Source organism: Nanorana parkeri, unplaced genomic scaffold, assembly GCF_000935625.1.
Source record: "Nanorana parkeri isolate BGI_ZX_2015 unplaced genomic scaffold, ASM93562v1 scaffold486, whole genome shotgun sequence".
Lineage (NCBI taxonomy): Eukaryota > Metazoa > Chordata > Amphibia > Anura > Dicroglossidae > Nanorana > Nanorana parkeri.
In genome coordinates this window covers 560,739-573,444 of record NW_017306754.1, presented here as the reverse complement: position 1 = coordinate 573,444, position 12,706 = coordinate 560,739, and the positions used below count along the sequence as shown (strand labels likewise).

Genomic DNA, 12,706 nt, shown 5'->3' with positions numbered 1-12,706 from the left:
TTTCCTGGCTGATACTGTAAGCCAAGAAGCCCTGGACGACAATTAATGTTTTCTTATCCAGAAGTTTCTGTGGATCAGCAGCAAGTCAGGTTATCCAGATCTCATCCTGATGGTAATCCCTCAGAGTACAGACACTCCTTGTCAAGAAAACGTTCTAAGGGAGAGAGCAATGGATATTTGAATGCATATGCTGCCTTCAGTCCTAATGGATTTGGGTTCCTAGATGGTACCCACAATTAGCCGGGCAGGGTTCCCTCTCTTGTAGACTCTGACCCTTCTAGTCATCCTTTATATTCAGAGCTTCTACACTGGATGCTACATCCAAAAATACCTCAAGCGACTTGGAGGTTGGAATTAGAGTCTGCCTTGCCTGGATTACTCATCTCCTGTCAATGAGTGTTTGTTGAATAATGGAACGCCTACTAAACATCACATTATATTCTACAGGGTGGAATAATTTCATAGACTTCACCAGCTTAATAGGTTTTGTCTCTCTTCACCTTGCCATGTTTTTTTTTGCTTGATTCCTGTTCTCTCTTCCTTTGATGAGGATGGGAGTGAGGATGGGAACCAGGCGTGCTGAATGCTATATTTGAAAAGCTTGAGACCCAGCATATGATTGTAAGTATTTATGACTGTTTTTAAATAAAATGTGTCTAAGGATTTTATACTGTGTGGTATTCCACTTCTTTCTCTGAGTATTAACTGCTATGGAGGAAAGGAGATATCTGTGAGCAGTGACTGATATTGAAGATGTGTTATGAGTGCTATCCGACCATTATTGTTGTTCCATCCCCCAAGTCCAGTGAGTGAGGGCAGTGCACATAAGAGCACAGAGTTTTTACAAGCGGATGATGGATTGTTTCTCACAAGTGTGGTTTTGGAGTTATATGAAGCACACTTGGATTGTTTATATATGCATTATTGGCATCCACTTGGTCAATCAAATGGACATTTTTTTTTATATTGTAAGGTTTTAACCTAAAAAGTATTATTGTGTTTTGCCTGAACTTATACAATGTTGCTCAGGAGACAGATATTTTCATCATATTGAAGCAATTTTGAAAATTCTGATTACTAAACATCCTACATATACTAAAACATGGCCATTAAATTATTTGTCAAAGGAAAAGATTGTGCTACAGTTAGATTGTAGTTCTATTCAATTAATCAGGTCTAATTCTTACTACTAAGTACACAAAAACATTAGTGTTTAAAGTAAAGACTATTGCTAAAAACAAACAAAATGAGGTATACAATTTACAAACAGAAAGGTCCATATATACCTATATTTTTCAGGAACAGTAGGTTAATACTGTATGTGTCCCTACTGTTGAGAGACACTATTTTATGGATGTAGTTTATTGGTCCTCAGTCAATATGGACCATTTCTGTAGCCATTTTGAAATTTAGTTGGACTGTTGGACATTCAGTCAGTTAACACAGTCCAACTTTAGATACACTAATCCAGGAGTATACAACCAGATTATTGATCCTAAACCTTGGTATTCATGGTTAGGATGTGGTAAAACTGAAATACGTGTAACTATAGGATCAATATCAAATGAAAAATATGTTTTTGTTCCTAATGAATGTTGCTCCTAATGAATGTAGTGTTCTCATAGTAAAGGCTGCAGATTTCCATATCCCTCAGTTGTCATCTCACTGAGCTGTATTAATAGAAGCACAGTTTGTGTGATAAACATGGAGGATAATGTTGTCTCATTTGAGTTGACTCATTAGTTCCTGAACACAAAGGCAGCAACAGCTGCAATTAAGGTTTAACCTTTTCACCCCCTCATCTCCTACAATACTGATCTCCGGCTTGTGTCTGTGTGATCTGTGTAATTGCCCCTTCACCTCCCATATCCTGAACATCTACCCATTAACTCCTTCTTCTCCATCCTTCCACTGTACGTGACCCATTTATCAACTCTTTCACTACCTCCTCCTTCTGTGTATGAGATGTATGTGCTGTATCTAGTGCACCGTTTACAATCATTAAAAAACAACTTTTGGCATACCTGTTCGGGCCATAATAATACAACACCCTTGCTGGTATAGAATAGAAAATATAGCAAATTGATTGGGGCTTTCAGGGTATTTTACATCACTAAAGTCCAGACTAATTAAAAAAGGTAAAAATACAATCTTTATTATTACATAGCGATAAAACAGCACATGAATAAAATCCTGTTCAAATCATCCCTCAACTACAGCAAAATATACACCAATGAGAGCCTCCATATTATACCATACTTAAAGAATTCAGGTAACTTCAAAACATCTCATTTGTATTTGCTATATCAGTATGTAGATAGTCCCACTTGAGGTCGTGTCTCAAATTCTCTACGCGTTTCACTCTCAAGTATAGGGGAGCTTCTTCAGGGGGGAGTTGCTCTACAGTGATAAATATATACATATGAACATAGGTCCAAAAATGAATGGAATAAAACAAAATGATTTCCAATAAATAATGCTATAATGCCATTACAATTTATAGTTATATCCTTGCCAACTCACATGGCCGGAGAGACAGCGAGGGACGTGCCAGTTTAAAATCAAACAGAAAACACCACCTGGATGAAGCTCGTCTAAAGGAGAACACCTCAATAAGGTATATACTTCACATGTATATGAATACTATGAATCAAACAGAACATTATCAAAAAATTAGTCTGAAAAGTGGATGCCAGTTCCAAAAAAAACATATTCCTAATATTCTGGAAGTATTCAGCACTTAAGATTATACTCCCCAGGACTATATACATCCCTATTTTAAAACTTTGAAAATACCAAGATAACAAAACGGCTTACCACACACCTGCAGACTTGTGCTTTCCTATTGAAACCAGTGTAGCATTAGCCAGATAATGTTTGAGGGCGCCATCCTTTTATATCCATTTACCAGGAAGTTGAATAGCCACATGATTAGAAATCATGTGACTAGCTATGGGGGTACCACATCGATTGGGCATGCGCAGAAAGAAAAAAGCACACGCATGAGCATAGCGTCTATCCCGGGGACGGAAACAGTCAGCCATCCAACAATAAGCGGAACAAAATATTAGGAATTTTTTTGGGGGGAGCAGGGACTGGCATCCACTTTGCAGACTAATTTTCTGTTTCATTCATAGTATACATATACATGTGAAGTATATACCTTGTTTAGGGGTGCTCCTTTGGACGAGCATCATCCGGGTGGCATTTTCTGTTTGATTTTAAACCGGCACATCCCTCCCTGTCTCTCTGGTGATGTGAGTTGGCAAGGTTATAACTATAAATTGTTATGGCATTATGATATTTTGTATTGGAAATCATTGTTTGTAATTCCATGCATTTTTGGACCTATGTTCATGCTTATATTTATCATTGTAGAGCAACTCCCTCCTGAAGAATCATCCATATATTTTAGAGTGAAACGTGTAGAGAATTTGAGCCTCGACGTCACGTGTGACTATCTACATCCTGATATAGGAAATACAAGTCATGTTTTAACCCCTTAATACCAGCATTTTTCATTATTTCCAAAAAATAAGTGACTATTTTCCAAAAAGGGGTAATTTTGGAGGTGTGCACACTGTCTTGATTTTCTTTTAACATAAAGTACAGGAAACCATTTTTTTTTCAACATTTCTGGTCTTTTTAGTATGTGGCAAAAAATGTAAAAACCCTTTCATATTTCAAGTGTATTTCCACTTTCGCAGCCAAATTGGGATAACACCTATTTTATATTTGTTATATGTTCCTATTCACATAGCATAAGCTAAAAAAAATGGTTCTTGCAGTTTATATTGCTTGTACTTGAGTTAGGGTTTTAGGGTTAACATTTCTTCTAGCAATATATATTGTTCTGGGTGGGATGAAATCTCCAGTCCTGGGGCCAGGTGTTGCCAATGACCAGTCTAGACTGATCAGGTGGCTGAGAGCAGCCTTAATAGGAATGTGGACCAGAGCTCAGCAGAGTAGTGGGTGTGCAGGAGGCACACAGCCACATTTATTAACATTTTATTGGTTATACTGTGTTTTATGTAATGCTGTTATACCTTTTTTGGATGTATCTATGTTAATTGCTAGCCTTATAAGCTCGCTAAGATTTTCAGTACAAGTTACTTATTCTAATTCTCCCATTTGTGTTAAAATAAAGCTTATGCTTAAGAATAAAAAGGAGTTGATTGTTCCTGGAGAGGGTCTTCGTCCACATAGCCAGGGGATTGTTTATGTTCTCTGATTGCAGGCATGCACACTGAAACACCAACTACCTTTTAATTATGCATGATATGTGGCTTTTATGAAATTTCTACAATTTTTACCTATCAGTGTTCTCTGGAGGCACAAGAGAAACTAATGTATTATAATATAAGCATAATGTTATAATTATAACCTTGTAATGTATAAGAACAAATATGAGAGTTTTTTGAATTTTTACTCACCTTACTAGCACCAGGAAGTAAATGTAATTTAACATATGGGTCAGACAGTCCATTGTGATCCATTGGTTTAAGGCCCTAGAATATAAAGTAGACAATAAGAATACTTCAAACAGTAGTTTTAAATGTCCAATCAACTTTCATTAGACAGCTGACATTTTAAATTATATTTGTAATTGCCTTTTTAAATGAAATATGACACTGGGTAAATGCAGCATGCTATTAGTTGTGTTAAGCTTGCATTTAAGATGTTTTGTAGATCTTTTTTTTAAAGTTCTTTCTAGAGGTGCTTCTGACCTCTTTCTTATGTGTTTCTGACCTTCTATGCTGCATCAACCTTCTTTTGCATTAACTTGGACTTGTGTGGAAGAAAAGCTGATATGACTGATATCCATGCATACACCAGCATATTCAATATTCCTATACTCTGGTATACTTACAGCCTAAAGTGTATCTATAAGCAAACTTTTGTTTTGATACAGAGGGGAAGGGTCTGAACCCAGCAAGCAGACAGAGAACAGGTACTGAGACAGCACATGTGCGTGTGAAACATTTGGTGCTAACATTGCTAATAATCGTGCTTCTGCGTGCAGACGAAGATGCAAATGTTCGCGCGCAGATTGTTGTGCACATGCTCACATCTAATCAAGGCGACAAAAGGCCTATTTCAACTCGCATCCTGCATGCACTCAGTGCTAAGAGTTCTTCAGCTAGTGTCCAGCGTTGATTCCTGATTGCTCCTGTATCTGACCCAGCTTGATCCTCTGACTCTGCTGCTCTCCCCCTGCCCTGACCTCGGCCTATTCCACTACTCTGCCGCTTGCCTGCTGATTTGGTACCGCTTCAACCTGCATGGCTTGACCTTGGCTTGTCCTGACCCAGCTTCTGCCTTCTGATTATGTACTGCCCCAAACTGAAGCATATGTGTTGATCTCGGCTGAGCTCCTCAGCTGCCTTGAGCTGCTGTACAGTCTATTATGAATAGCCCATACAGCAGACCTCCGGTTCGGCTGAACCAAAGACTTCCGCAGCCGAAGCAAGTGGAAGGATTAGCCGAAGGCCCAGCTCTATCCTTTGGCTCATTAGGGAATAACCTCCTAAGTGATGTAAAGGTTTGACGACACACATTGTAGGACATTGCACTAACTTTTCCTAGAACATTATTAGTTTAGGGTATCCAGTCTTGTACATTAAATGTTATTGCAGTCTGGAAATAACAACATAATTAATGATATGTAATAATGAAAGCCTACACAACCATGAGTATTCCTATGCTCTGTGTGTTATACAAATAAGTATTCCCAAAGAATCTCATAAAAGGTTCTTCTTAAGATAAGCTATGAGGCTGAATTCCTGTGGAGATGGTTTAAAACTTCTTAAAGGCCACCAATTATCCCATCCTAATTATTATTATTATTATTACTACATAATAACTTAGATGTATATTTTACCACTTTTGAAATGATTCGTTCATATTTTAGATACTACTTGATGTCACTTTTGAAAAAGTAATTATGTTTTTAGATGTGTCTTAAGGTGCCCATACACCTTACAATTTATCAGCAGATTTTCTGTGGTCAGATGGAAAAAGCTGCTCTGCCAATGAGCAACAACCAAAAGATGTCTGCTATTACCTTTATAAGCTAGCAAACCTGGAGTTCGTCTTTAAATGAGTACAGCCTTTCCACCTTCTAATGTTGACATAGAGTATCTACTTTTGTTTACATTAGATTAGAAGACTGGAATGTTGCTTAGTCACTGCTGGGATAGAGAACAGAGTGAGATACGGCTCCTAAAGATTTGACTACAACCCCACCAGAGTACCTTATTTATAAACTTTAAGGATGAACTGCTTTTCAGTGGCTGCAGTGAAAGAGATCAGTCAGTAAGGGCCTAATTTGGAGTACATTTACTGCTTGATAAGAGAATGCAAAAAGTTGAATGTCCATAGGCTGGTCACAGGTTACAGGTTACAGGTTACAGGTCACAAATTCCCTCTAGGATGAAACCCTTTTTTGCTACATTACAGCTATTCAATCATCCGTGAGACGTCACTAGAATTAGTAGCCTAACATACTTCAGAAAGGTCAGAAACCACTATGTGTGCCTCCTGATCATGTTTGCCTTTTTTTAATCTGAGTTGTACACTTTGTGAGAGTGTTTCTCTCCAGAACCAGGCTTAGACTGCAGGCTCAGGTGGTTGCAGATGATCAGAAACTGATCTTTTTGGTTCCAAATGACATCATTACAATAATTAGTTAACTACTTCAGCTCTCACACCTGTATACCCCTTCTGGCAGTTGATAACATGTGCTACAGGCCTATTTATTTATGATAACTCTGTCAGAACTTTACCCCCTTTCACTAAAAATAACATCACCATGCAGCTCTGCATGCTGATAGTTCTTCTTCACGATAAACAAATAATACATATATGATTTTTTCAGGATAAACAAGGCTTTCTTTTTGTCTTGCAAAAATTTATTTTTGCATTATGTAATCAATAGGCAACATAATACAACAAAAATATAGCTTTTTTTAATATTCACATTAAATGTTTTAGTATAGTAAAAAATAGTTAAATGTGAATAACTTTTGGTATGTTTTACCAAATGAAATTTTTAGAATATGCATAGAAAGAGGCTTGTATTGTGTAACGTTTAGGGGAAATCGGTTTACAACGAAGTTCTTTTTTGTACGTTAAGTCAAATTAAGCTCCCCAAGAAATAAGCTTACTGTCACTCTTTTGTGGAATACCAAAATCCATGAAACGTCTAGGATAGGTTTGGGAGGTTAAAAACCTAGGTTGTGCAAAGTTTTAAGGCAATTGATTGAGGTTTAGGCACTTTTTTTACACATTAAGCTACATTAAGCCATTTTCACATTAAATGTTTTAGGATGTCCCTCTCCTTACTCTTTCAGAGAGAAAGATCAGCTTGAGTCACACACACAAAAAGTAATAAATAACAGATGTTTGCAGACTTGATCCCCATTAGGGTGGTCGTTTATCTCTCCTGTTCTGGGATTATTTCCTTTCAAATGCAATTCAGTTCAGAATCAGATACATTTGTCCACTTTTGCTTTTACGTTGCTCAAAGGGTGTAGAATAGATTTTTGCCAATTACTACCTTCATTAAAACATTAATTTACATACACACATAGGATAAAATATATATATATTTTTATTTCTTCTCTGTCTCAACTGGGATTTAAGTACACATAGAATATTTTTCACTATCAGAATAAATCACTTAGGAGAACTTTACATATTGGAACATTCAAAGGGAGACTCAGTAAACAGGATGGCAATAGAGTGGATTTGGAAGCATCAAATTAGGGTTTTATTTAGAAATGTTGCTTTAGAATATAAGTTCCATTATAATTCTATCTTCCATTGTTAAATGGCTTTAAAATAGATTTTGTAGAGCGGATGTTTGGCATTCTGCCATTTCACACTAGAATTCTAACTATGTTGCTCTTATTGTATTAGAAAAAAAAAACAAGCTTTCCTCTATTTTCCTCTTTGAGAACTAATAACAGTTAATAAATAATGTTTAGAGCTTCAGCCAACATATTGTGTCTGCCCCAGAGCCTAGCCTGCATGCCACCCTGAAGAACTAGAGCTAGACAGTAAGAAGAATATAGCTAGTGATAAAGACACTTTAACCATTTGCTGACACCATGCTGTCATGCTCTAACAATGGGAGCATTTCATTAAAACCTTTGCAGGAATAATGGAATATGTGGACACTAGTTATAAAAAAAAGGAGATAAACTTTGGGGTTGACTTAATAAAGCAAAATAGACTGTTCACTTTGCAAGGGAATTTTCCTTTTAGATTAGTAATGCTCTGCCGACTTCCATCATCCAATCACACGCAAGCAAAAATACAGTTTTTTCTTAATTTTCCTTGCACATGATTGAGTATTCCTTTTTGCTTTTAGTAAATCAACCCCTTTAACTGTCCTATGTGCCATCCTTGACTCGGACCTCACCTTTCTTCCCAACATCCAATCACTATCCAAGTCATGCCACCTTCACCTTAGTAACATCTCCAAAATACGCCCCTTCCTCACCAAAGAAACCGCAAAATTACTCAGACCACTCGCTGGTTATATCTCGTCTTGACCATTGCAACTCCCTCCTCATTCTCCTTCCACTACACAGGATATCCCCTCTTCAGTCTATCATGAATGCAGCTGCTTGACTCATCCACCTAACCAACCGCTCAGTGTCTGCAACCCCCCTCTGTCAATCCCTGCACTGGCTTCCAGTAGCCCAAAGGATCAAATTCAAAATATTAACAATCAGTTACAAAGCCGTCCACAACTCCGCCCCCGGCTATATCTCAAACCTGGTCTCAAAGTATCACCCTAACCATCGGCTCCGCTTATCCAGCTCCCTTGTCAACTCCTCCCATGCTCGCCTCCAGGACTTCTCTAGAGTCTCTCCCATCCTCTGGAATTCTTTACCCCAATCTGTCCGTCTGTCGCCCACCTTGACTGCCTTTAGGCATTCCCTAAAGACTCATCTCTTCAGGGAAGCCTATCCCACCTCAACCTAACCGCTCAACCATCACGTTCTCAAACAACTCATCCCCACACAGCTCACTCCTCATGTATCCCTTCCCCCTCCCTTTTAGATTGTAAGCCCTCAGGGACAGGGCCCTCCTTTCCATCTTGTCTTGATTTGTATTGTGATTGTAATGTCTTCCCTATATTGTAAAGCGCTGCACAAACTGTTGGCGCTATATAAATCTTGTATAATAATAATAATAGTGTCTTTACTAAAGGGTCTATTATCAATGTTTTCACCCAAGATTCATACTCTTTTTCCACATTTTCCAGATTCAAGTAGGTAAATGTGAGAATCTTGGGTGACAACAGTGATAAATATACCCTTAATGGGTTACCCCAACAGCATACATGAAAATAAAACAGTTTAGTAGTCTCAAGCATGACAATGTTAAAGAAGCAGCACAAGAAGTAGAATATTCCACTTTAATGAACTAAAATATTCTGACACTGTACAATTATAATATGTCTTTCATAAATCATTTCTAATCATGTTCAAGTCAAAGCACAGTCATTAAATTAAGCAAGCCTTTTTAGAGTTCTTTTGCTACATATACACTGCTATATTGCACAATGGAGATTCAGATAATGGAGAGTCCTTGGACTACTTTCTTGTATATACAGTATATCAGCATCATCATTATCATCATCATCAGTTGTGTTAAAGTGTTCAGTTCTCCTGAAATGAGTTTTTCCTTTGTCTGATGTACAGTATGTATTGGCTTCTGATTGTAATTATTTTTTTATTTCCACTCCTTTTCTGCATTGTCACAATGACTACAATTTAATATTTATTTCTCCTATAGGTGTATGGATGCACCTTTACCGATACTAGTATTGGTATTGGTGCCGATGCCAGGTATTTGGGTTAGTACTCATACTCGCCCAAATGCTCCAATGCCTAGCCCAATACTTGAGATTCCGGTATCAGGAAGCCGGACAGCGAGTCATTACCCGCTGCCCGGAATCATGATTGGCCGGGATGCCATCTGCATGCTCCCTTTTCACTTGGCTTCATGTACCCTTGCCTCCCTCGTCACCTGGCATTGCCCGGCTTCCTGATTGACCAGCTTCGCGACCAATCAGGAAGCCAGGACACGCACCAATCAGGAAGCCAGGCAATGGCGCCCGGCTTCCTGATTGGCCAGAAAGCTGGTACCATGCTTCCTCGTCACCTGGTCATGAGGGAGCATGGGGATTGCTTCCCTGCTGATCGGGAAGCTGGGTGGCAAGTCTTTACATGCCATCCGACTTCCCGTCTAATCAGGAAGCCAGGTGGCGAGTCATTACACGCTGCCTGGCTTCCTTAATGGGACTTCCAGTACTGGTATTCAATATTTAAATAGCATCCCTTGCTATAACAATGTTTTTCTTTTATCAGGCAAGGTAGATCTCAGCACCTTTTCTGTCCTGAGCAACATTTGTATTGAGATAGGCACAAACAGAGAAAACCAACTGGATCAACACCCATGCTTAATTACTATTACAAAGATGTCCCTATGGGATGATTCACTCTATCAGCTCATCTATTGACCCACACATTCCAACAAATTCACAAATTCCACACAGAATGCTACAAATTCCCTTTAATGACAATGGCCAACCAAGGGGTGTATTCACGAAGCTGCCGAAGGATTTAGCCATAGCTTCGGCCGATCCTTCGGCTAGCTTCAGCCCCAGGACCCCTTCGGTTCAGTAGAACTAAAGGGGTGCTGTACAGGCTATTCACTATAGCCCGTACAGCTCCCGAACGTGGCCGAGCGGCTCAGTCAAGCCGAACGCATATGCATCGGCTTGGCTGAGCTGTGCTGAAAGCCGAAACTGGCCGAGAGGCCGGCCATTGGCCGGCCGACAGCCTGCTTCTGACAGCTGGGCAGAGCCAGCCGTGATCTTACGGCTGGCTCCGGCCACTTGCAGAGAGATCAGCATCCCTGGTTACCTGCTAACCAGGGACACTGATCTCCAAACAGCTAACTCACCCTGGCGCCCCGGGAGTCTCCTGCTGCTGTTTCTTTTTTTCTTTATTCTGACACGGAGCGATGTCAGAATAGGAAAAAAAAAAATTCCCATTGAAATGCATTGCTACATTACTATTGGCTATTTCAATTTGCAATAGCCAATAGTAAACTAGCATTGTACCCGCCTTCTGCTGCAGTTCTACATCAGGTCCATCAGCAGAGGGCGGGTACAATGCTAGTTTACTATTGGCTATTGCAAATTGAAATAGCCAATAGGAATGTAGCAATGCATTCCAATGGGAAAATATATATATATTTTTTCTATTCTGACATCGCTCCGTGTCAGAATAAAGAAAAAAAAAGAAACAGCAGTATTTCTCTCCTGGTCGGCCGGGAGCGGGAGGCTTCCAGAGTGCCCGGGAGAGTTATTTTTTTCGTTTTTTTTTTATTGCTTACAACAATACAAAACACAAAAATTCCCCAGCCTCAGCCTGCGGGCCAGCCTGCAACCAAACAAGTAGCCCTGTCAACAGTATGCGTTAAAATCAGAGGTTTTAGTTGCACAAACTTTTGGCCAAAAATATGTAGAAGCCACACTTTTGGCCAAAAGTTTGGCTTTTGGCAGTGTGGCTTCTACATATTTTTGGCCGCGGCAGTGTGGCTTCTACATATTTTTGGCCAAAAGTTTGTGCAACTAAAACCTCTGATTTTAATGCATACTGTTGACAGGGCTACTTGTTTGGTTGCAGGCTGGCTGGCAGGCTGAGGCTGGAGAATTTTTGTGTTTTGTATATGAGTGAATAGACCCCCAAGTGTCATTCTCACCTATGGTTTGAAGTGTTAAATGCCTTGCAAAAATGTAAAGGATGCTTAAGAATTTTAAATCTTTTGGGTTGGTTATATCCTCTGATATAAGAAGGTGATTTACAATTACATTTAAATCATGCAGTAGCCAAAATTGCAGCTGCAATGTTTTGTTCCAAAAAGACCACCATTTCTAATGCAGCTCTCAAATTGCTGAAGGAATTACATCATTGTGTGTTATCATGTGTTATATTAAAGTGATGAAGTCAAAAGGTTTTAAAGTTTTTTTTCAAATGTTGATAAAATCACTTACAATGGATGCTGCTCCTTGATGTTTAACATTTTTTAATTCCTGCAGAATCAGCTGCTCGCCTGAGCACTGACTCTCATATACTGTTTTAAGATGGCTCCTTTCCCTTGCAGTGTCCTATGGAGCCACCCTTGTGTGCTAGTAAGCTGTGTGTGTCTCCACAATCACACAACAGCTAACATTTCGTGAACCCATCGCACTCCTGACTGCTTTTTCCATATACATTAAACTGGGTGCAACGGTGATCAATGGATGGCATTCATTATCATGCACAAAGAGACGTATGGACACCGGCACTCCAGTTGCACTACAGATGCGTCTATTTATTGACGAAAATGTAGCATAATCACACTCAGTGCAACGTTTCGGGGTCTTGCAGGATCCCCTTCCTCAGGCAGAACATGTTGTGTGATTATGCTGCATTTTCGTCAATAAATAGACGCATCTATATTGCAACTGAAGTTCCGGTATCCATACTTCTCTTTGTCCACAATCACACAGGCACAGCAAGGAAAGACACTCCCCTGCTCCTGCTTCTTCCTCCCTTCTTCAACTAGTAGATAGACAGCCACTGGAGGCTGCTCGATCCATTGTGAACTTGGACTGGACATGAGGTTCAGGGAAGCTGAG

The 12,706-nt window shown here is 39.4% G+C and overlaps 1 protein-coding gene across 1 annotated transcript in view; it reads right to left on the bottom strand.

Moving 5' to 3' along the window:
- DOC2B (double C2 domain beta) overlaps positions 1–12,706 on the bottom strand; it is a 417,881-nt gene that overhangs the window by 203,788 nt on the left and 201,387 nt on the right. Inside the window, exon 3 of the mRNA XM_018560903.1 lies at positions 4,434–4,508. Coding sequence (XP_018416405.1) covers positions 4,434–4,508 — 75 coding nt within the window. The remainder of the gene's footprint in view (positions 1–4,433; positions 4,509–12,706) is intronic.